At 50.3% G+C, this 26039-nt stretch overlaps 1 protein-coding gene across 1 annotated transcript; it reads left to right on the forward strand.

Moving 5' to 3' along the window:
- Nucleotides 1–1401: 1401 nt before the first annotated feature.
- On the forward strand, nucleotides 1402–25361 carry fam131ab (family with sequence similarity 131 member Ab; the record flags this gene model as incomplete). Its single annotated transcript, XM_084442969.1, has 5 exons — nucleotides 1402–1437; nucleotides 8003–8096; nucleotides 8435–8617; nucleotides 17545–17676; nucleotides 24712–25361. 5 exons carry the CDS (start codon nucleotides 1402–1404, stop codon nucleotides 25359–25361), a joined length of 1095 nt encoding a protein of 364 aa, XP_084299095.1.
- Between the last annotated feature and the right edge of the window lie 678 nt (nucleotides 25362–26039).

The raw sequence follows: 26039 nt of genomic DNA on the forward strand, positions 1-26039 counted from the left end.
CTAATCAAAATAATAATGATAATAATAATAATAATAATAATAATAATAATATTTCATGAATATAGCACGTTTATAGGCTATAAGCGTAATATCGCATACAAGCCTCATATAGGCCTACCTACATTCTAATTCTAGGCTATTTTAATAAGCAATTTCTTACCGACCATGTTATTTTTCTACCTGCATTCGAAACCCCGCCCATTTTGAATATAATTTGGTCCTTGCGTTGTAACTTCCTCCAATCAGATACCATCCCGCTTTCATTAGGGAGGAAAACACGGAGTAACGAGAGGAGAGAAAGTCGTAGCGGTATAAAGGCCACTTTAGTGGGAGATTTTTGTATCACTGCTCGTTGCAACTCTATTATCTTGGGCGGACGGCGTTAGTGCGCACGCAAAACGCGGGTATCAGTGACGAGAGCACCGCGCTGGTGTGTGGATTTCACCGACTGCGGCAACGCGGGGAACCCCCCAGCAAAGCTGTGTCTGAAACCGATGCTGCTGCCGCCGCCGCCGCCGCCTCCGGGCTCGAGTAGACAAGCGCTGTCCACTCGCTGTGGTGCTGAAACGAAGGCATCGATTCTTCCACCGGTGTGTGATGAAAGTCACAGTGAGTCTCAGGCTTTTGATATTGAAGGACAAATAGCCTAGCATTTAAATCCAAGGAGATGACTGCATGAAGAATATGTTCAAACCGTAGACATAGGAAACCAGCAGCAGGAGACAAGTGCCAACGCGGAAGAGCCTGGACCAACCCCCCCCCCCCCGCCCCCACCCCCACCCGTTCCCGGCGTCACTCATATCGGTGCGGGCTACACGCTGTATCACGGAGCCCGCGGAGCCTCCGAGACGAGAGAAGAAAGGCGAGGGAACAGAGAGCGGTGTCACTTTATGAGGTACGCTCAGACAGGTCTCTTTGCGGGCGGAGAAAACGGTTAAGAATGGGCTGTATCGGCTCCAAAGCGCCAGTTGGTAAGAGTTATTCAAGAATGCAATAGCCTACTCTGCACGTTCGAAAGTAGCCTGGTTTTCCCATTCCCTTTGTTGCACCTCAATGCGGGTGTATATGTGTGAATTTTGTGGCGCTCGGAAAGATGATGTGCACGAACGATTGGATCTTATGGAGGCGCGCGTAGTCTTGATAGCCATATGATTGTTTTAACAGGTAGCAGATTTTGGTCTTACTACGACTTTGTCTGTTGACGGTTGGTATTCTAATCTTATAGATAAGAACTGGGGAAATGGGGGGGGGGGGGGTGGAGGATGTTAACGTCGCGGTGCCGCGAGACCAGGTCTCACAGCTTTCCGTTGAGCGCGCGAGGTAGGGGAGAAACAGTTTCTGCTATTGACGGATGCGGAGCTGAAGGGTTTTCATTTGAATGACAAGACTCTCGAGTTCACAATGGTTTTGACTGCATTGACCCAGTTTAGTTGCAAGGTAAGATGGATTCTAGGTTATTGCTTGTAGGCTACGTATAGTCGAATATAACGCACTCTGACTCAATGTGTATAGCCTCTATAAGCGGTGACAATATTCTCGTAGCCCACTGCTTTATCGGTGCATGTGGCCATATCGAATAAAGGCTTTAATTTTAAGTCACACGAGTCGTTCTAAAATGCACCATTTAAACCATATCCATCACGTGTGCAGGCTGCCTTCGTTGTCAAAGACTCACTCGACAACGTATTCAGGTTGCCTGATGCCCTGTCTGACCATCTAACGTCAACGCCGCTCTCTCCTGCCTCTTCTTGCCACATCTCTTGACTCGTGCCCCCAACCCTTCCTTCCCGGCGTCGGAAAACGTTATTCATTAGACGGGATTCTTGCGGTAGCCATAAATCACACGCGCCACATCCATTCATCCATCCGTGCGCGCAACCCCACGACCCTATAGCCTTACACCCGCTTATCACCAATAAAGGTGAAATACGACCCCGTTACCGGAAACAACCGATCCGTTTTGCTCATCAATCTGAAATGCAGCTCCTCCTCTAATTGTCTATGGAGTTATTGCTCGTCCAGCATCCAGACACTTGATGCTTGTGTGTGAATCTCTTGCATGATTTGATCGTATAGGCCATTTGGCGTCTTGTCACTGCTCGACCATAACCGTGAATTCCTTTAAAGTTAGCATCTGGCTTCAAGTTGCACTTGTAGGTCATAATAGCCTACTAGACCCTTCTGCGTCTTTGCTGTTACAGCAATGGAACAGCACCCACCTGTTTGCCCGAACAAGTCCATATACTGTGACATCACCGCTCACTGGCTCTGACCTTATTATGTTGATTTCCTCATAAGTCTTTCAGAGAGCCATGGAGATCGAGGGAAGGTAGGCTACGTGGCCACCATGGTGTACACTTTACTGTTTCCACGACAACGAGAGAGAGAGAGAGAGAGAGAGAGACCTCGGTGCAAACACGTAACGCTCTGGAGACAATTAAGGCACTCAAATGTATGTCTCACCCTGCTAGATCTAAGCACCGGCATACCTAGTCATACCGTTGATGAACAAACCGGGCATAGACGGTGTATGGCCGTTACCCTTCAGTGGAGGCACGCTTGCTCTCGCGCCATATAGCCGCGAGCACACTGTTGCACAATCTGCCGATTGTCAGCCTTCGTTAAACGAGAAAAGAACAGGCCTGGGCTCAATCTGCATTGCTTTCGGTCTGTATGAGTTGAGTTATAACAGTTCTACATATTGAATGGGCCATATTATAGCTGTAGTGTTAGATGGACATAGCACTATCTATAATAGGCTACTAGGCCTATTTGTCTCTAAAGGCTTCTTTTTTCTTTTTAAAGTCACAATATGCCTACATGCGGCTTTATTAAACACTGTCAAGAGACGGACCACCAGTCTGTGTAGTCTGTATCTAGATTGACTAAAATTGTGTCGTATGCAAAAATAAAAATGACATGTCTTTGGCTACCTTGCTTTATTGCCGTGGTTAGGCCATTTAGCCCATAGGCATATTAAATGCGCGTTTTCTAATTCTCAGTTAGGCTTTACACAGTCCCTGCATCGGGTTGATCCCGTTGTGATACTGTAGGAACACGAGGGGAAACGAGTGCAGGGCTAATCTTGGGGGCAGCCGAGGGCGCACTTTACGGCTCGGGTGTCAGCAGCCCACTCCCGGGCAATCCGCGTGAAACACGAGCATTTCCCTTGGAAAATGGTGCTGACGTGGCATCCCATAACACACTGCGTCTCTGCAAAGACCCGCGCGGCACGGGCCCAAGTGACACCGGACACGCGGACTGACCCTCCGGAGATCTATTTACAAAACAAGGCGCGCGTCACCTCCCCGAACAATAGGCTACTTTCATCAGCAGGGAGCCTAGATTTTCAAGATATAATCGCCAGGCATTGAACCTGAACACTTCCAATTAATGCCATTGAATTCTACTGGTGGTGGCAATTTGAGATGGCGCGCGAATGGGAGGTCTTTTACCGGTGTAGGGTGGGTGCTGGCCAATAATAATAATACGCTTTAACATTGGCATTCAGAGTAATTGAAATAGGGCCAGTCCTAGATGTTATTAGCAATGCTTGGATTTACAGGAGACACACACGAACACACACAAACGCACACATACATACAGAGAGAAAGAGAGAGCGAGAGAGAGAGAGAGACGCATTTGGTGAAGGCGCTGTCCAGTTCTGAAATAGGATATTGTGCAGAATCATGATCCACCGTAAACAACCAAATGTCATAAACTCTCTGATGCGTCCACTTACAGATGTCTAGCGGTAGTGATTTCCTGTTCATTGAGAGGCTCGCTGCCGCATCGTGATCGTAACAGATCTACAGCGATCTATATACAGTACGCCCTATACGTCGTCTGCTTGGGCCTATTGGTGACATGGCCTCGGCACTCGGGTGGCACTCAAAATGGATGCTGTAGGAGGAAATGAGGAATTATATTTTATTCAGAGGTGCCATTATTCAGAATGCCTTGCATTCTAGCTTTGAATCCTTTATGAAAGCCCTTTGCCTGCATGACGTTGCATGACTGTATGTGCACGAGCGTGGACCCGGACAGCCCACCGTGGTATCTCACGTCAGTATTATTGGTCATTATTCTGTTCTAGGTTTGAATTCGGGTAAATATTCGTTCTTTTCTGGGTACTGAGATACTACGAGGGGCCGCTGCGTATTCAAAACCTTCCATCTTGGTTCCCACCACCAGTTGCTGAGTCCTCTCTCGAGGTATAGTTGGCATGGTGATTTAATTTTCTGCAGTTCACCTGCATTCTCTCCCTTCTGACAGTGGCGGTCGACGGCACTTTGCACGTCGACTGGAGCACGGCCAGCTCTTTGTCAGATCTCGCACTCTTGGGGAACAGGCGGACCTGCTTGGCGCGCAGACTCATTCTCGGCACGCCTCTAGGGAGACTGGACCGTTGCGAGGTGCTGATTTTCTCAGTTTGACCTTTTTTCTTTTGCCCGGTGCACCATCACATATACACACCGCTCAGGGTATCCTATCCATGCTACAACGCGTGGAATGTCTAAACAAGATGGATGCTTATTGATTAGGCCTATATTGCTTATCCGATACTTACATTACATTACATTATAGCTCCTGCTCACCACTGTAATGAGTGCGCTTAGAACATCTTACTAAGGCATTGACCACATTTGTCTCATGTGATCAGATGTTCATCCATTGGCGAACTGGGAGCTGAATTAGCCTACAAACTGTTTCTGTGTTTAAGCCTGTTTGTAATGCATCAATGCGATATCGCCTAACAGGGGCATTGAAATAATCGAAGATGACAGTAGTTCAACACTGTGTTCGTTTTCAGACTCGGTATGTGATGCAGAAAATTATTTTCTCAACCTTTCCTGGTTTAATAATTACCTAATTAACCAAGCCGTTGTTAACGAGGGATTCCGCTTTAGGTACTCCAGCTTAGTTTTCATTAAATGTTCACCGGTTATTTTTCTAATTATTCGCAAGTCATTCAAAGTAATTAGCAATCAATTTTTAATGCGGTTTTGGAATAGGACTTTTGATTGCACTGAATGTAAAGTCTCTCGCCTTGGTCTAAATGCAATTAAACAGCCCCTAAGGAGATTTGGGCGGTTGGTTTGCCTCGACACCAGACAGCCTCTGCGGTTTCAATCACTGTCTAGGCTGTGTCGCTTGTGCGCCTTTGCAGTGCAATATTAGCTGCAGCTGTGCCGGTGGATTCAATGCATGCAACAATGGCTACATCGACGAGCGCGGATAGTGGACCAGTTGCGTGCTAATTAAATGGCTACTTCGAGGCAGCGAGCCGTAGCCCTAGGCCTTTAGACACCTTTAGTCCAAGTTGACAGGCGTATTATTTCTCCTTTGACAGTGTTACAGGACTAACTGTAAATCAGAGTTAGCAGGATGCTGTGGTAATTCACTCAAACACGATGATGAATCCGTCTCATCTCATTTATCCATCAGCGCCGCCGGCCATCTGGATGACGCGGTGAGTCAACGCGTTGGGAAGGAGGATATGATTAGCACTGCTATAATGATCCTCTCTGAAACGTCCCCGTCTCTCTATACGGGTCGAATGCAGCTCTTTGGAGCTGAACTACACCCGTAGCGGGCCAGTCAGGTTTGTTTACCGCTCGGTGGCCCGGCTGTCAGGCACTGTTGATGGCACGTGCCCATCGCCAGACAGGAGCTCCGTGGGTGCACGCGCGTCTCGTCCTCTCTCCAGGTTCAACAAAGCATCGCTAATGGTTTTCAGAGAGAGAGAGGGAGAGAGAGAGAGAGAAAGAGAGACAGAGAGAGAGAGAGAGAGAGAGAGAGAGAGAGAACCTATAGAGGTTGCAGCAGGAGGAAATGGGTAGCCACTGGTGTAGTGCATGTGACGTCATCTGCAAATCACGGCGCGCATCCTGGGAGAAATCATGCCATGGTGACCGGTTGCTATATAAATGCTCCTTTAAGAGGAAACTTGAGCGACGGAGATCCGTTCTCGCGTAGCAGGCATCGATGCGAGAGAGAGAGCGAGAGAGAGAGGGGGAGTGAGAGCCGAGCATATACAAACAGCGACGTGGCATGTTGGTGAAAGGAGACTCAATGTGCATCCTATTTTCAATGGAAAAGCTCATCTTCTGCGAGAAAACAAGGGGCGTTGTCACCGATGCGAGAACACGGGTACAGTATTACATGTCACTGTGTGCTGTGTTTTTTGCATGCACGGTGGTATAGGCTTTGTCGGTGCGCGGGTGTCGCCTATTTGTGTCTGTGCGTGCGCGCGTGCCTGTGTGATAGTCAGTTTGGCTACATGGTAGCCTAGTAGCCCTCGTAGAGCTGTTATTTAGCCTATGGGCTAGCCGAAATTCAGTATAGCCCGTAATTCGGCTCGGTTACATGAGCTGTCCATGGTGCTGAAAAACCCGTGAGATCGCTTTCACTCGTTTGGCATCATGTGTCCATCATCCTGCAATATTAGACCGAAATGTGGGTTATCCCGTGGGAGGTTGAAAGCCTGGCCTCTGCTGTGATTAATGAGTCTATAATTAGAGCGATTCATGTAGACGCATGTCCGCTCGGGGGGCCGTGTTTTGGCGGACCTGTTTTGAAACCTGTGGCTCACTGCTTGGCCCTCCGTAGGAACCGATCAGTTCAAAATACCGAGCAGATACGCGGAATGCTAGTTCGACTTCTGCTTTTCGCCAGTAGCCTATGTCCCTCAATTGGTTCTTCTTCTCTTGTTATACTTTCAATGTTTTCCCATAATGTCTCCGAAAAGTGTCTCTTTTGTGTTTTTCATTGAGGCTACTTTTCTGCTGATATGATTATTGTTATTAGTCTAGTGAGTAGTGTTGGCTAATGACGATTGTAATGGCTTCGCACGAAGGACATTCTGGTTGGTAAACTGAGCAGCGTTGGCCAACGATAATCTCGACAGCTCGCATCTCTATTTATTAGACCGTATGGCTGTTAGCCTGTTGGCGAGAAAATGCCGTGTATGTCGCGCATACAGGTGTGTGTGTGCGCTTGCTTGCTCGCGCGTGTGACAAGGCATCTCATCATCTTCCGTTTGTGAGAGCGGATGCCGCGGAAGCCACCGCCATTCCTCATCTTCGCTCGTTCAGTAGGGCAGTAGGGGAGAGCGGGCAGAACCGGGAGGGGGGGGGGCTGGTAACGTTGGTGTAAACCGGGGCCCTGGGGGGCATGTGAAACTCGAGGCAATGTCATATCACTCCCAGATTCTCCACAGTGATCCGCGAGCCCCTCTGTGGCGCGAGAGGATTATCACACCTCTCAGTTAAGGCTGATAGAATCACACTCGCGGGGCTCCGTGTGTGTTCGCCGGATCCTGCAGCTGCGGTATAAATATAGGGGGTATTTTTGGTATTTAGTTAGCCCCACTAACTGTGCCAGTAAGCTTGGCTAAACGAGTTGACTCTCATGAATTAGCAATACACAACCTCGGCGTGTGATCCGCCCGTTGACATTATTAACAATATGCCTGGACTCACGTGAGTGTAAGGAAAGCTATAAAAAAGACAGGGAACAAAAGAGCGCCAACACCTGATAGGTTGCTGGGCCAGTGTCTGCGGGGTGGCGTTACGGGGTCGGGATCGACTGATTGGAAAGATGAGGGGAGGAGGGGGGTCCCTCTTCTCTTTCATGTCGTCGCGCCTTTGTCAGCAGCAATACGATCAAAACAAGCTGCCAAGTGTGCGCCTGCGTTGAAGGATTGTTAAGGTCTCTCACCAGTTGTCCCCTCAGGCAGTGAGATGAATGGAACTGAATATATGTAGGGGTGGGTCGTATACCCACCTCCCTTGTTCTCTGTAAAGCGCATTGTGTTGCCTCTGGGTATGAAATGCGCTATACAAATAAAGCTTTGATTGATTGAATAGAAAGACCTATCATTTTCTTTGCTCACAAATCATAGTTAGACAAGCATTGTAGAATATAATAGACTAGTATCTCAAGTTGTATGTAAGCCATATAAGTCAGCCTCTAATGCGTGTGTTGTCTTTATTCACAGGTAAATGTTGAGGACACCGTCGAAATGCTGCCGAAATCGAGAAGAGCGCTTACTATTCAAGAGATCGCTGCATTAGCCAGATCTTCATTACATGGTAAATAAAAACACACACACACACACACACTTACACTCACACACGCACATACACACACACACACACACGCACGACACACACACACACACACACAAACACACACACACACAGACACACACACACACATACACACACACACGCACACACACCCACACCCACACACACACACACACACACACACACACGCACACACACACACACACACACACACACACACACACACACACACACACACACACACACACACACACACACACACAAACCAACTCATGTTTACTACTACTCTATGTTGAGACAACCTTGATGCTGACCTTGGCCCTCTAACCGCGGACCCACAGGCTTCTCCCAGGTGGTGAAGGACCATGTGACCAAGCCCACGGCCATGGCGCAGGGCAGGGTGGCCCACCTGATCGAGTGGAAAGGCTGGTGTAAGCCCACCGACACACCGGCCGCCCTGGAGTCTGACTTCAACAGCTACTCCGACCTCACCGAGGGCGAGCAGGAGGCCCGCTTCGCTGCAGGTAGACTTTTTTTTAATTTATTTTTTCCTACGTTGTTTGTTATTTTTATAGACAAGGTGACCGGATGACTAGAAATGACTTGAGAGATAAACTCTGAACCCTCTCTATCGGGGCCCCATTTGTTTGACGGGAGATACTCCCATCCCCATTCTCTCTCTCTCTCTCTGTCTCCCTCTTTCCCCCCTCTCCCTCGTTCCCTGCAATGCAGACTCTCAAGGTTAATTTGAGCAGTAAGGTTCTGCTCCTGGTCCCCAGCGTGACGGAGCGATTTTCTGTGCCCCTCTGGCCTGTTCTGCTGTCCTCCCCCCTCTGCTCCTCTCCTCACTGCTGTCCTCCCCCCTCTGCTCCTCTCCTCTCCTCACTGCTGTCCTCCCCCCTCTGCTCCTCTCCTCTCCTCACTGCTGTACATTCCCACAATACCTCTCCTCTCCTCTCCTCTCCTCTCCTCTCCTCTCCTCTCCTCTCCTCTCCTCTCCTCTCCTCTCCTCTCCTCTCCTCTCCTCTCCTCTCCTCTCCTCTCCCCTCTTCTCCTCTCCTCACTGCTGTACTTTCCCACAATACCTCTCCTCTCCTCTCCTCTCCTCTCCTCTCCTCTCCTCTCCTCTCCTCTCCTCTCCTCTCCTCTCCTCTCCTCTCCTCTCCTCTCCTCTCCTCTCCTCTCCTCTCCTCTCCTCTCCTCTCCTCTCCCATCCTTTCTCCTGGATGTACTTAAGGTGAGACGAGAGGATTATCACACCTCTCAGTTAAAGCTGATAGAATCACACTCGCGGGGCTCCGTGTGTGTTTGCGGGATCCCGCAGCTGCGGTATAAATATAGGGGGTATTTTTGGTATTTAGTTAGCCCCACTAACTGTGCCAGTAAGCTTGGCTAAACGAGTTGACTCTCATGAATTAGCAATACACAACCTTAGCTCGGCGTGTGATCCGCCCGTTGACATTATTAACAATATGCCTGGACTCACGTGAGTGTAAGGAAAGCTATAAAAAAGACAGGGAACAAAAGAGCGCCAACACCTGATAGGCTGCTGGGCCAGTGTCTGCGGGGTGGCGTTACGGGGTCGGGATCGACTGATTGGAAAGATGAGGGGAGGAGGGGGGTCCCTCTTCTCTTTCATGTCGTCGCGCCTTTGTCAGCAGCCTCTTCACCTTACTCCTCCTCTCCTCTCCTCTCCTCTCCTCTCCTCTCCTCTCCTCTCCTCTCCTCTCCTCTCCTCTCCTCTCCTCTCCTCTCCTCTCCTCTCCTCTCCTCTCCTCTCCTCTCCTCTCCTCTCCTCTCCTCTCCTCTCCTCTCCTCTCCTCTCCCATCCTTTCTCCTGGATGTACTTAAGGTGATTACAACCCCCCCACCCCCACCCTCCCCAAACTTGTCCACATGACTGCGGATGTTGTTTCACTTTCACTTCCTCTGACATCATCATCATGCGCCGATCCCACACGGTAAGAGACCTGTTCATGAGCGCGTGAACACACAACTCCTCCTCTGAATGAACACACAACTCCTCCTCTGAATGAACACACAACTCCTCCTCTGCATCAGCGGATCACTTCCCACTTCGGGCGCACATTGTGTGAAGAAGTGAGAATTAACGAAAAGGAGTGAGATGTAGTGTACGGGTGTGTTGGAGACTGGGTGTGTTGGAGACTGTGTGTGTTGGATACTGTGTGTGATGTAGTGGATGGATGTGTTGGAGACTGGGTGTGTTGGAGACTGTGTGTGTTGGATACTGTGTGTGATGTAGTGTATGGGTGTGTTGGAGACTGTGTGTGATGGAGACTGTGTGTGTTGGAGACTGTGTGTGTTAGAGACTGTGTGTGATGGAGACTGTGTGTGTTGGAGACTGTGTGTGTTGGAGACTGTGTGTGATGGAGACTGTGTGTGTTGGAGACTGGGTGTGTTGGAGACTGTGTGTGATGTAGTATATGGGTGTGTTGGAGACTGTGTGTGTTGGAGACTGTGTGTGTTGGAGACTGGGTGTGTTGGAGACTGTGTGTGATGTAGTATATGGGTGTGTTGGAGACTGTGTGTGTTGGAGACTGTGTGTGTTGGAGACTGTGTGTGTTGGAGACTGGGTGTGTTAGAGACTGTGTGTGATGGAGACTGTGTGTGTTGGAGACTGTGTGTGATGGAGACTGTGTGTGTTGGAGACTGGGTGTGTTGGAGACTGTGTGTGATGTAGTATATGGGTGTGTTGGAGACTGGGTGTGTTGGAGACTGTGTGTGTTGGAGACTGTGTGTGTTGGAGACTGTGTGTGTTGGAGACTGTGTGTGTTGGAGACTGGGTGTGTTGGAGACTGTGTGTGATGTAGTATATGGGTGTGTTGGAGACTGTGTGTGTTGGAGACTGTGTGTGTTGGAGACTGTGTGTGTTGGAGACTGGGTGTGTTGGAGACTGTGTGTGATGTAGTATATGGGTGTGTTGGAGACTGTGTGTGATGGAGACTGTGTGTGTTGGAGACTGGGTGTGTTGGAGACTGTGTGTGATGTAGTATATGGGTGTGTTGGAGACTGTGTGTGTTGGAGACTGTGTGTTGGAGACTGGGTGTGTTGGAGACTGTGTGTTGGAGACTGGGTGTGTTGGAGACTGTGTGTGTTGGAGACTGTGTGTGATGGAGACTGTGTGTGTTGGAGACTGTGTGTGTTGGAGACTGTGTGTGTTGGAGACTGTGTGTGTTGGAGACTGTGTGTGATGTAGTGTATGGGTGTGTTGGAGACTGTGTGTGTTGGAGACTGGGTGTGTTGGAGACTGTGTGTGATGTAGTGTATGGGTGTGTTGGAGACTGTGTGTGATGGAGACTGTGTGTGTTGGAGACTGTGTGTGTTAGAGACTGTGTGTGATGGAGACTGTGTGTGATGGAGACTGTGTGTGTTGGAGACTGTGTGTGATGTAGTATATGGGTGTGTTGGAGACTGTGTGTGTTGGAGACTGTGTGTTGGAGACTGTGTGTTGGAGACTGGGTGTGTTGGAGACTGGGTGTGTGCTTGTTCACAGTGAACATGTGTCAGCCTGTACAGTATATGAGAGGATGTGTAAACGGGATTGTTTCTAAGAGTGTGTATGTTATACGATTTATGTCTGTGTTGTATGTGTGTGCCTGCGAGCGTATGTGTGTGTGTGACAGTGAGAGAGGGAGAAAGGGAGAGAGAGAAAGAGAGAGAGAGAAAGAGAGAGAGAGAGAGAGAGAGAGAGAAAGAGAGAGAGAGAGAGAGAGAGAAAGAGAGAGAGAGAGAGAGAGGGAGACACAGAGAGAATTTAGCTCTCAAGATACATTGACACAGCTGGACTGTAGGAAGCTTTGGAGACATGTCCAGGTGGGGTTGTCCTATTGATTGGTTAGCTTGTGCCAATACACACACACACACACACACACACACACACACACACACACACACACACACACACACACACACACACACACACACACACACACACACACACACACACAGGCTTCTTCCCAGTCAATCCTGGAGAGTGGTTCTCCCTCCTGCAGGAGTCTGGCAGTCTGCCCTGACCGATATGGAGAGGAGCTTATGTCCCCCTGCAGATCGTGTGTATAGAGTAAGAAGTATACATTTAAGATTGTGTGTATAGAGTAAGAAGTATACATTTAAGATTGTGTGTATAGAGTAAGAAGTATACATTTAAGCAATAATACACCAGATGCCGTTCTTTAAAGTCATTAATGGTACGAGAGTGCTGCGGCAATACTGAGGCGCTAGCGCCGAGGTATGTACGCTGTACTCGAGTACCATTAATGAGGTTAAAGAACAGGCATCGAGTGTATTATTGTGATTATATAACACACACCATTATAATCAACAAAATCATTACATCTTTTTAATTTTAATTTGCTCTCAAACTTAAGCTTTCTGCTAGATTTAATCTTCAACGTAAAGTAGTTCCTTAGCGACTCTACGAGCATTCTCTCCCTGGCAACATGCTTGGGATTGCGTTCCTTACTATGGGCCTAGTTAACACTAGTTTCCGGTGTGCTGCCGGTTATAACATAACTTAATTCATCAAACTGCACGTCTAGTTCAGTCTTTATCCACCTAAGGTAGCCAAGAGAAAAACAATAGCCTATGTTTCCACCACTTGTAGCCTACTACCACCGAAACATTTTAATATGGGTTGCGAAATAGCTTGCATCAACGTCTTATCGAAACAGCTGTTGTGAGTTGTAAACATCAAGCGCTGCAGTGTAAACGTTGCCATAGAAATCACAGACTCGATGCAAGAAAATAACGGCATAGCGATACGTTAAGTGATGAGGCCCTAGCCATGTATTAATCAGCTAGCCATGATTCTATCGTGATTAGTACACGGCAGTTGACCAATCAGAGAGCTTACTCAATTTACCCCCCCCGCCACACACACACACACACACACACACACACACACACACACACACACACACACACACACACACACACACACACAGTTTATCTCACTCACACACAGTATGTCTGTGTGTGTTTGCGAAATTGAAAATGTTTATTTGTCCCCGTGGGGAAGTTCTGGATTAAGAACAGCAACAGAAAAGCATAGAGAAGGAAGTGGCAAAAAACAGGAATAAATAATTAATTCAACTAGTGCAGAGTCCATGTGCAAAAGGTCAAAAGTGCAGAGTCCATAGAGTCCCTGGGACTCAGCTTGTTGGCTCCAGCTCACCAGATGTGCCGGCCCTGTCTGGTTGTAGAGCTCTACTGGCAGAAAGGACTGTCCAGAGCGCTTAGTGGTCTAATGTGTGTGTGGGGGGGGGGGCGAGTCTGGCTGAACGTGCTCCTCATTCCTGTTAGTTCTCCATTGAGGAGACGGGTGGGGTTATCCAGGATGGGTGGGGTTATCCAGGATGGGTGGGGTTATCCAGGATGGGTGAGGTTATCCAGGATGGGTGGGGTTATCCAGGATGGGTGAGGTTATCCAGGATGGGTGGGGTTATCCAGGATGGGTGAGGTTATCCAGGATGGGTGAGGTTATCCAGGATGGGTGAGGTTATCCAGGATGGGTGGGGTTATCTAGGACGGGTGAGGTTATCCAGGATGGGTGAGGTTATCCAGGATGGGTGGGGTTATCTAGGATGGGTGGGGTTATCCAGGATGGGTGAGGTTATCCAGGATGGGTGGGGTTATCTAGGACGGGTGGGGTTATCCAGGATGGGTGGGGTTATCTAGGACGGGTGGGGTTATCCAGGATGGGTGGGGTTATCTAGGACGGGTGGGGTTATCCAGGATGGGTGGGGTTATCTAGGACGGGTGAGGTTATCCAGGATGGGTGGGGTTATCCAGGATGGGTGAGGTTATCCAGGATGGGTGGGGTTATCTAGGACGGGTGGGGTTATCCAGGATGGGTGGGGTTATCTAGGACGGGTGGGGTTATCCAGGATGGGTGGGGTTATCTAGGACGGGTGGGGTTATCTAGGATGGGTGGGGTTATCCAGGATGGGTGGGGTTATCTAGGACGGGTGAGGTTATCCAGGATGGGTGGGGTTATCCAGCTTCAGCTTGGTTCAGCTTGGTTCAGCTGGTTCAACTTGGTTCAGCTTGGTTCAACTTGGTTCAGCTTGGTTCAACTTGGTTCAGCTTGGTTCAACTTGGTTCAGCTGGTGCAGCTTGCTGGCATGTCTCGCGTTGTCTCATCTCGTGTCTCAATGTTGCCCCCCCCCCCCCCCCCCCCACACACACACACACACACACACACACACACACACACACACACACACACACACACACACACACACACACACAGTTTATCTCACTCACACACAGTATGTCTGTGTGTGTTTGCGAAATTGAAAATCTTTATTTGTCCCCGTGGGGAAGTTCTGGATTAAGAACAGCAACAGAAAAGCATAGAGAAGGAAGTGGCAAAAAACAGGAATAAATAATGAATTCAACTAGTGCAGAGTCCATGTGCAAAAGGTCAAAAGTGCAGAGTCCATAGAGTCCCTGGGACTCAGCCTGTTGGCTCCAGCTCACCAGATGTGCCGGCCCTGTCTGGTTGTAGAGCTCTACTGGCAGAAAGGACTGTCCAGAGCGCTTAGTGGTCTAATGTGTGTGTGGGGGGGGGGGGGGCGAGTCTGTGGCTGAACGTGCTCCTCATTCCTGTTAGTTCTCCATTGAGGAGACGGGTGGGGTTATCCAGGATGGGTGGGGTTATCCAGGATGGGTGAGGTTATCCAGGATGGGTGGGGTTATCCAGGATGGGTGAGGTTATCCAGGATGGGTGGGGTTATCCAGGATGGGTGAGGTTATCCAGGATGGGTGAGGTTATCCAGGATGGGTGGGGTTATCCAGGATGGGTGAGGTTATCCAGGATGGGTGAGGTTATCCAGGATGGGTGGGGTTATCTAGGACGGGTGAGGTTATCCAGGATGGGTGAGGTTATCCAGGATGGGTGAGGTTATCCAGGATGGGTGGGGTTATCTAGGATGGGTGGGGTTATCCAGGATGGGTGGGGTTATCCAGGATGGGTGGGGTTATCCAGGACGGGTGGGGTTATCCAGGATGGGTGGGGTTATCTAGGACGGGTGGGGTTATCCAGGATGGGTGGGGTTATCTAGGACGGGTGGGGTTATCCAGGATGGGTGGGGTTATCTAGGACGGGTGAGGTTATCCAGGATGGGTGGGGTTATCCAGCTTCAGCTTGGTTCAGCTTGGTTCAGCTGGTTCAACTTGGTTCAGCTTGGTTCAACTTGGTTCAGCTTGGTTCAACTTGGTTCAGCTGGTTCAGCTTGGTACAGCTGGTTCAGCTGGTGCAGCTTGCTGGCATGTCTCGCGTTGTCTCATCTCGTGTCTCAATGTTGCCCCCCCCCCCCCCCCCCCCCCCCCCCGACATACTACGGTGAATAAAAGGACTCTGGCCACAACAGCCTGGCAAAACATCTGTAGCAGCTTGGTTACATATACTGTATTAAGCGACCTTAACCTCCTCTGGAAGAACAGTCTGCTCTGAACAGTCTGCCCTGAACAGTCTGCCCTGAACAGTCTGCCCTGAACAGTCTGCCCTGAACAGTCTGCCCTGAACAGTCTGCCCTGAACAGTCTGCCCTGAACAGTCTGCTCTTCCCCTTCCTGAAGAGAGCCTTAGCGTTGTTGGTAGAGTCCAGGTGGTTCATTTGGACTCCCAGGTATTCCCAGGCTAGGTTGTTCAATTGTGTGTGTAGGTATGTGTGTGTTGTTTCCAGTGCAGGGCTGGCAGGGTTACAGTTCCTAGTACTCTGTAGAGGCGATCGACCAATCCTGGTTTGAACACAAACACACGCACACACACAGGGGCGGCACATAAATGCCTAGGGCACCGAGGCACTAGGGGTGCGCGGACAAACCTGACACTCAGAAAATCTCTAACGACTGTGCTCTGTGCTTGTTGAGCGGGGGGCGGGCAGTTGGAACTGTCCGCTAGCACTCCCCCCCCCCCCCCCCCCCCCACGCTTAACAACTAGTCAACTTGTCGGAGGTGCACAGTCGTTACTTTGCCTAGGGCGGCCAATTGCCTCCCGCCGGGCCTGCACACACACACACACATACGCACACACACACTTGTATTGTGCAAGAAGTCTGTGTGTGTGAGTGTGTGTATAAGAGAATAGAAGTAATAATAATATGGAGATAAAAGTAGAAAAGAAGAGAGCGAGGGAAAGAGATGGAGGGAGAGAAAGAGAGAAAGGGAGGGAGAGAGATGGAGGGAGAGAAAGAGAGAGAGGGAGGGAGAGAGATGGAGGGAGAGAAAGAGAGAGATGGAGGGAGAGAAAGAAAGAGAGGGAGGGAGAGAGATGGAGGGAGAGAAAGAGAGAGAAGGAGGGAGAGAGATGGAGGGAGGACTGTGATCTGTGTTCGGGGGCCGGGCCAGGAGAGGAGAACAGCGGGACGATTGATCGCTGTGTGAATCAGCACATTAATGCATAACACTCAGGACACCAAGGGAGAGAGACATAGAGAGAGAGAGAGAGAGAGAGAGAGAGAGAGAGAGACAGAGGGAGAGAGAGACAGAGAGAGAGAGAGAGAGAGACAGAGAGAGAGAGACAGAGAGAGAGAGAGAGAGAGACAGAGAGAGAGAGAGACAGAGAGAGAGAGAGAGAGAGAAAGAGAGATTAGATCGAAATGGAATCAGAGGGATGAGAGAAGAGAGGAGCGAGTGGAGGAAGACAAGCGACAGAGAGAGACAAGGCGCGCTGGAAAGCTGATGGGATGAAGGGATGAGGAGGGAGGAAGGGAATACAAAGCAGAGGGATGGATAGAGGGAGAGGAGAGGAAGCGGAAGGAGAGAGAGAGAGAGAGGGACAGAGCGTTCTCTGATTGGCTAGCTGCTGATGGTGATTAGGGGTGATTGGTCAGCAGGTTCACTGGCTCTATCACATGCTGAATCACCTCGGCCAGGGAGAAACACCGTGTCCCCTGTGTGGGGGTGGTGGGCGTGTGTGTGTGTGTGGGGGGGGGGGAGGGGTTTGTGTGTGCTGTGTGTGTGTATGTGTGTGTGTGTAGGGGGGGGGGGGGGTTGGGGTGTGTGTGTGTGTGTGTGTGTGTGACAGAAGGACAGATTCATGTGATGCATGTGTGTTTGTGCACAAGGCTCAAGGTGTACGCCCACAGACTCATGCCTGAGTGTGTGTGTGTGTATGTGTGTGATTGATTTGCAGTGTGAGCATAATACTGTATATATCCCATAAATACACTGACTTTTCTATGCTCTGTTGAAGGTGTTTCACACAGTGACACAGGCGTCACAGTCTGTGGGCTGGTCCTCTCAAGGGGTGTGGGGGGGGGGTTCTTTGTGTTGAAATGTCTCAAAAACATGCATTGGGCTTCTTTACCTTTGTGCTCACGTTGTCTGCCCTAGATCCAAACTGTTTCTGCGTAACAATATCTAACTGTCAGTGTGTGTGTGTGTGTGTGTGTGTGTGTGTGTGTGTGTGTGTGTGCGAGCACAGGTGTGGCGGAGCAGTTTGCCATAGCGGAAGCTAAGCTGAGAGCCTGGTCCTCGGTCGACGGGGACGACTCTAATGACGACTCGTACGACGAGGACTTCTTGCCTGCTAACGAGCCCACAACACAAAGCACAGGTACATGCACGCATTTATCTATCTGTACACACACACACACACACACACACACACACACACACACACACACACACACACACACACACACACACACACACACACACACACACACACACACACACACATACATTCTCTCTCTCTCTCTCTCTCTCTCTCTCTCTGACAGTGCCAGAATTTGCATACATGTGAGGTGGTGATGTCAGGCCGGCAGAAACACAGTTGTATCATTACAATATAGGCCCTCTAAACCTTCTTAATAAAGAATTCATCTTAGCCATCTTATTGGCTGCAGGATCAGGTGTGGAGAGCCATGAAAACAATCACAGGCATTGTTCAGTAAATAGATTGCACAATGTGATCGACCAATTTCCTCCCCATTTCTCATCGGTTGGGGTACAACGCAAACGCTGTGAGCGAGCAGAAATGTTTTGAGTGAGCGGGAAAGTTTCCAGCATGAAGAAAAGCTTGCAGCTTGAAAGAGCGAGGGAGGGCAGTCGAGGGGAGAACAGCGTTAGATCACTGGAGGGAATGTTTCCTTGGTGTTGTCCTTCCTGCGTCGTCTAACCGGCGCTACGCGCGCTTGGTGGAGGTGTCTCAATCGCTGGTCCGACAGCGTTCTTCCTGCGCTCTGCGTCGTCCTGCGCTCGCGCCGCCGTGTCCCTCCTGGCTCTGCAGCGCCACCTCAAGCACGTGTGAAGTCTGGCACTGCGATGACGCCATGCACTTATTCTCTCTCTTCAGGTTCCACCTCTCCCATCCGGCACATCCTCCCATCCCCACACCACCATTCTCTCTCTCTCTCTCTCTTGTCTCTCTCTCTCTCTCTCTCTCTCTCTCTCTCTCTCTCTCTCTCTCTCTCTTTCTCTGTCTCTTTCTTTCTCTCTCGGCAGCTCTAATTGTCCCAGTGCCCTACTTCCATCCCCTCAAAAAAAAAAATCCCCGCTGCAATGTGATATCCCTCCTGCAACTTTAATAGGATTCCTCTGCTGCAGACAGAAGGCGGGGCGTTGTTATGAGTATATGCACTGTGTGAGTGCACTATAAGCATACTGTGTGTCTGTGTATGTGTGTGACAGAAAGAGAGAGAGATAGTGTGTGTTTCTGTGTGTTGAGGACACTTCATCCTGATTGTGGAGACCCACCAACACCGGTTGCACCAAAACGAGAAATCCTGTAATTCACTGTTAATGTTAATCCACTGTGTCCTGTCTGATACCCGACATCCTGTAAACCACAGTATACTGTAGATATGGCAGGTATAGACCATAGATATGGCAGGTATAGACCATAGATATGGCAGGTATAGACCATAGATATGGCAGGTATAGACCATAGATATGGCAGGTATAGACCATAGATATGCCAGGTATAGACCATAGATATGGCAGGTATAGACCATAGATATGCCAGGTATAGACCATAGATATGCCAGGTATAGACCATAGATATGCCAGGTATAGACCATAGGTATATTGTAGATACTAGGAAGTACAGGGTTTAATGTACTGTACTGTACAGGCTGACAATCTAACTACAGTATAAAGGCAGCAAGTCTCTGTGTGTCTCTGTGTGTGTCTGTCGATGTCTGTCTACAGTATATTTCAAATTTCTCGAGAACCGGGCACTGAAGGAAGTTGACATTCAGCAGGGGTATAGCTTGGGACCCGAGGAAGTGCAGTAAGTGTGAAGTTGTTTGGAGGAGCGGTTCTCGAGAAAGCTGCAAATAATCGGCCCGTTCCGAACAGACACGTGCTCAACGGGCCCTAGGACCCAAGGAACGCTCAACACCAAAGAATGTAGCTTTTACATCACATATCACCAGTAACAGACATGTCTGAAGGACTTGGAGAGGTCACTACTAAAACAATGCTTACAGTGGCCCAGAAACATCTAAGACGGAGAAGGCGAGAGCGTGACTACTAGAGAAGAACTTGGAACAAATACATTGTCGCATTCTTATAACGGGAGTAGTGATTGGGGCGTTTGCCATCGGCATGTGTATCCTTTACAGTGTCGTAACATAACTTGCGAGCTAACTTCAGCAGCTACATGTAAGCAGAAGCTAACATTAGCTTTGTAATAGCTAGCTACATAAGTAATGTAACCACAGTTCTATTACGTAGAGTTCCGCCCCACAGGGCTAGCTCCTATTGGCTTGTGAAACCTAGCCAGCTACACTTGACTGAAGAAAAACCAACATACACATACCAGTGTCCAACCAGGTCTGGTGCACCACTGTATAAGCGGGCTTCGCCTGCACATCTGCTCCTAGAAACTTTCAGCTCGCAAGAAGCCTGAGAAGAAAGAAGATGACCAGCCAACGACTCACCGTGGAGCCGGCGGCATCCCTCGGGACACCCCGGCCGACGTTGCCTAGTCTGCCTGAGATGTTCTGCGGTTGTGACGCCCTCTATAGTGACGTGGGACATCCACTCTGCTCTGTTGCATGGGGCCGCAGCATGCCAGGGCGGGTCTGGGGCAGCCTCCTGACTGCCAGACCTGCGTTCAACGTGAGCCTCTTCAGCAGCCTGCGCCGATGCTGTCGCCCCCCTCCGTCTGATGATGAGAGGTTGTGGCTGCGACGGGTCTCCCTCTCTTGAGCTCCGTCTGCTATGGGTCAACCTCCAAGCCTGTGCTTTGTCTTCTCCTGGCTATGTCTAGCCTGGAGATGTTTGTGATGGCAGGATGGGGCCAACCTGCTTCCCTGAGCGCTCCGCTACGTTCCTTCATGAGAGCTACCAGAGTTGCCCGCTGGAATGAAGTAATGATGACTGGCTTCCCCGCGAGGGGGCCATTGCCCAGCTCTTGAGAGCCTCTGCTGCCTGCCGCGATGGGGTTATGGCCACCTCTGTCGTCCAACAATGCCATCTGTAGTTGTCACTGACCGGTCTGCGTGAAGACAACAAGAGCGTCCTCCTCGACCCTCGGGTAAGCAAGTCTGGTTTGTGTGATGTGGCTGTTCTCGTAACAAGCCCAACAACCAGCTACGATGTCTCACCCGTCCGTTGCCCGTTGCCCGGTTCCTCCATCGGGGCTTCCGGCCTGACACCTCCACCTCCGCTTCTCCTTCCCAGCCGGTTCAGAGTGTGCAGCCCGGCCGGCCCGGTCCTGACCGGCACAGGTGTCCAGCTCGGCCCGGTCCTGACCGGCACGGCTGCCCACCTCCAGGCTTGGGGACAGAAGCGACGCAACCACAGTGCGCCGAGATACGTGAATGTCTTTGCCTTGCCCCCCACGCTCTTTTAAGAGCGGCGGTGGGAACGTTTCCATTAAGGCGACAATAAAAATACAGTTAATTGTTATTTTGATTGTATAGTCTGCATCTTGTGTTGTGCCTAGTCTAGCCACAAACGGCAGACAAACGGAGTGGGGATGTTGTGAGTACGATGGGTCCAGCTATTAGCTACTGCCCCATCTGAAAACGTTGATGTCTCCGGTTCGAGCTGCAGTGTCTTCCCCTGCTATCACAGCAGACGAAGGGTGAATTGACGGCAGCCTCGTCTAGCCATGTGATGGCCCTCCTTGGACCAAGACACTGGAGTTTTCTCTGCTGTCTGTGGACGGTCAGGGACAAGATGGATTACGGCAGATTCCTCGATCTGATGCCGCAATCTCCGGCACACTTTCTCGAACCGCTTAGCAGTCTGGCACGAGAGGTGCCTCCTGTACAGCCGGTTACAGCGCGTTCTGACAGAAGGTTATTCCAGTCAGTTCCACTGCTCCCCTCCGCCCTTCAGGGGCACTGTGGCAATGGTGATGCTGCATCCCGATCAAGCCGCAGCTCTGTCAGCAGATTGCGGAGCTTTTATCGACAGGAGCGGTGACTGTGGTCCCGTTGGAGCAGAGGAACGAGGGGTTTTATTCCCGCTACTTCCGCATGCCTAAAAAGACGGGAGGCGTGGGACCAATTTTGGACATCCACCTTTTCAACAAGGCAGTGGCAAAATTGAAGTTCCACATGCTTACAGTGCAGATGCCAGAAGTGTTTTCCTGGTGATTTTTACACCAGCATAGATCTGAAAGACGTTTACTTCCACGTGCCGATAACTCAGATCTATCTGCGTTTTGTCTTCCAGGGAGTGGCGTACGAATGTACCAGACTTCCGTTTTGATATGCGCTCACCCCCAGGACTCTATTTGTGTGGAGACAGCGTTGAGACCACTGTGCCAACAGGGCATCAGGATCATTGCGTACCTGGACGATGTGCTGGTTCTGGCTCCGTCGCCTCTTCTGGCTTTGACGCACACTGCTGTGGTGGTGAATCATCTCACCGACCTAGGGTTTGCAATCAATTGGGAAAAGAGTTTTCTGTGGCCAGCTCATCAGATTGCCATCAATCTGGACACGGGCACCATGAGTCTGTCCGCACTGAGGAAGGGAACACTGGGGAATAGTCTCAGTGATTTCCGTTCCTCTATGAAGGTCTCTGTTCCATCGATTATGCGGCTTCTGGGTCTCATGGCAGCAGCTCATGTGGTGGTATCACTGCGCCCTCTGCACGTGAGGAGCACACAGAGGTGGTTCACACGGCTCCATCTAGATCCTATGAGACAAAGACGATGCCTTGTGCTGGTTTTTGAAGCAGACCTCAGCTATTGGAGGGACCGGCCTCCGCTGGGGGTGGACGTGTTTGTGCATGCCCTCTGGCTGAAGGTGCTACTGTATTTCTTCCCACCAGTCGGACTAATCCTATCATTGTTAGCCAGGATACAGTCGGAGGGTCTATCAGTGATACTGATAACGCTGGACCGGTACTGGGCGAGATGGTATGCGGAGGTGATGGCCATGACATCTGTGGGATCTTGCCTCATCCCTCAGTGGCCGAACGTGCTGTCCCAGGCACAGGGCTCAATTTGCACTGGTTCGGTTCTGGGGCGGCTGCTGGTGGCCTGGCTCTTGAACAGCGGAAATTGTCTGGTAGAGGACTCTCCGGCTGTGTTCAGTACTATTCCGAGTGCACACGCGGTGTCCACTGCTATGATTTACTCTGGCAAGTGGGCCGCTTTTGCGCGCTGGTGTGGAGAGAGGGACATTGCTCCCAAGTCCTGCTCAGTTGAGATGATTCTGGATTTTCTCCAACACCTGGTTGATCATGAAGACGGACTAGCAGCATCCACTATCAAAGTGTATGCAAGCGCTATTTCCACGTGTCATGAGGGGTTCACCAAAAATATGGTTTATGGACATCCCCTGGTTAACTGGTGTATGCTTTCTTTGCCCCGTGCACAAGGCTATGGCACCGCCTTGGGATTTGCCTTTGGTTCTGAATGCGCTATGTGGAGCGCCGTTTGAACCAATAGAGCAAGTTTCCCTCAAGTAGCTCTCTATCAAGTTGCGTTGCTCCTCACTTTGACATCGGGCAAGTGGGTCAGTGTTCTGAGAGCGCTGACCGTTTTTCTCATCACGGGTGATGGGAGCAAGGCTGTTTTGTGAACAGATCCATCTTTCGTTCCAAAAGTGGTCCGGGGCGCGTTCAGCGCACAGGATTTGGAGCTGAGAACCTTCTATCCTCCGCCTCATATGAGCAAGGAAGAGGCTTGCTTACATTTATTGTGTCCTGTGAGTGTGCTGACTTATTATGTTCAGCGCACGGCTGCGGTCCGAACTGTTGATTTGTGGCGGTCCGCTCCTGTCCCCTTGGGGCTGGTAGTAGCTCGGCCGGGTTGTGTTACAGTGGAACCTTTTCAAGTCTGTCTTTCCCATCACGTACCTCTCCTTGCCCTAGGCTGAGATAAGCTGAGTGCAGCGGGTAGGGACCAGTGCTTGGGTTGGGTCAACGTTTGGTATGGTCTCACCTTGGCTTGTGTCCTGGCTGGCCACTTTTGTTAACAGATCCAACTAGAGTGTATGGTGCGGTCGTGTAGCTCCGCTTATGCCAATAGGAGCTTGCCCTGTGGGGCGGATCTCCACGAAATAGAACAACTGTTACATATTGTAACTCTAGTTCTATGAGTGGAGCGAAGCCCCATAAGGTGCAGACTTTGCTGAACCCGGGTTTCGCTCTACTCATAGAACTAGAGTTACAATACATAACCGTTGTTTTTAGTCTAGGCTATGTCTTCTGATGTCAGTGGGTGCGTTAAGTAACTCAGCGGCTCAGCTTTGTTCAGAGTGAAGAACGCACTTAACAGGTTTCTCAGTTTCGCTCACTCTGAGCAGACGAATTACGTCATATAGCCTACTAGTTACTTTAGGTTACAGTAACTGATACAACGTACCTAGCTAGGGTTAGGGTTAGGTTTCCCTTTTCATTCGGAAATGAGTTTTGGACTCCGAATAAGCAGGCACAACATCTTCGAAGTTGTGAATCTGTCACTGCAGTATTATTTCCACCAACAACAGCAGAGAGCAGCATCACATCATTCTCATCTTCAACACAATGCATATTAGCGATACGCTCCGCTGACCATATCATTTTCGGCTTCCTCGACCAAAACATGCCCAAAAAGTGCCATTTCCCGAGCTTAATGGCAGTTGCTCAGCGTTCAGATAGAGCAGAACAATACGTGGTTTAAAAATGCGCTCAGTGCTCACAGTGAGCATTCTAACCGTGAACGTTCAGTTACTTAACATGCTCTTGTATGTAGCTACTGTATGTGTTGTGGACAGAGTTCTAAATGGCCACATTGGTTTTCAAGTTAGCTAACTAGCTAGCTAGCTACAATACTTCAATTTGAATTCAACAGGACCTCTGCTGTCAAGATTCTTTCAAGCACACAGGTCTGGTGGTTGTTGTACAGTAAAGTTCATATCTAGCTATCTAGCTATTTATAATGGAAGGACCGCTCTCTCTGCAGTCATCCCGTTCTGAACACACGTTTTGAACGGGCACTGCACTAGTAATTTTCACTGTTTCTCCAGTGTGTTCGCTGTCCCTCCATGACATCTTGACCTCCTCAACAGACAAGGTCATACAGTATACTCACCACAGAGACACAGCGAAGACCATCTAGGTAGTCAGTCACTGTCTCCCAGTCTACAGGCAGTCATATCTATGGTACTCACTGTCTGTCTCCTCTATATCTCCTCTCCAGATGTGCCCGCGTTCCCCCCCTACCTGAAGGACTTGATCCACAGCCAGGTGTGCCAACACCTGGGCCTGAGGGGGTCCTGCTGCGAGGGCAGCGGCGAGGGCAGGGTCAGCGGTGAGCCCTCCCCCACCACCGGCTCCCCGGACACCCTGTGCTCCAGCCTCTGCAGCCTGGATGAGCACCACCCCTTGCTGCGCGACCTCGGCCACTGTGGCCACCACCACCACCACGGCCACAATGCGGCAGAGCTGGCTGCCAAGATCCTGTCGGCGATGCAAGGGGGGGAGGAGCTGCTGCTGGCCCGCCTCCAGAGGGCAGGGAAGGGGCCGGGGAGCGGGGACTGTGGGTTCCACAGCTTGGGGGGCAGCGTGGGGAGGGGGGGCCGGCCCTGCGGGGGGGAGAACTCTCCGTGCTACTCGGCGTCCTACTCCGAGACCTACCTGTCGCCGGGCGAAGACGATGACACACCCTGTAAGGACTTCGAGGGCCCAGTGTGCCAGGTGGAGGGAGAGGGGGCGGGCGAGGAGTTTCCACCTGACTACGCCACCCGCAGGAAGGTGTCAGACGTGGCGTCATCCGGAGTGGTCTCTCTGGACGAGGAGGATGAGGAGGAAGAGGAGGAGGAGGAGAGGGAGAGAGAGCAGGGCAACTAATGACTCCTCTCACCCTCTATCTTTTTGTGGTCATACTGCTCTCTCTTACTCTATCTCTCTCTCTCTCTCAATCACCAATTTTGGTTGAATCCATCGTTCCTCCTTCATCTCCATGGCGTCCAACATATTTACAAGTTGTCCGCATGTTTTTGAACTCATCTTAACTGCAGTGTAAACCATGTGTCCAGGCCAACACCTCCCCTCCCCCTCCTCCTCCCTGCCGCCCCCCCTGCCCATTTGATATGTATTGATATATTTTTGTCTTGAGGCGTCAAAACAATCTTTTCTATCAGTGAGAGTAGTAGCGTTGGACCGGCCATCATGGAATTCAGTAAGAAGCCCCAGTGATTGGCCGATGGGTTCAGTATTAAGCCCACAGCCAATGGGGTTTGTGCTCTACCCTCAACAAGGAAGTGAGAGACTACTTCAAAATGGACACCACCGATGAGGAAAAACACAAAAAAGGACTGAATTCTAAACTCCTGAAATATTTCTGCATGTGTTTTGCAAGTGCTGAAATTGAATGTGTGGGCTGACCCGGGTCTTGAGCACGAGTTTGTAACTTTTGGCTGCCCCCCCCTTTCCATCCCTCCCACCCTCCCAGCTACAGTATATTCCATTGGAGGGCAGGTTGACACTGCATCCTGGGGCCTGCCCCCTCCCCCCACCCTGCAAGAG

This window comes from Borostomias antarcticus, assembly GCF_949987555.1.
Source record: "Borostomias antarcticus genome assembly, chromosome: 1".
Lineage (NCBI taxonomy): Eukaryota > Metazoa > Chordata > Actinopteri > Stomiiformes > Stomiidae > Borostomias > Borostomias antarcticus.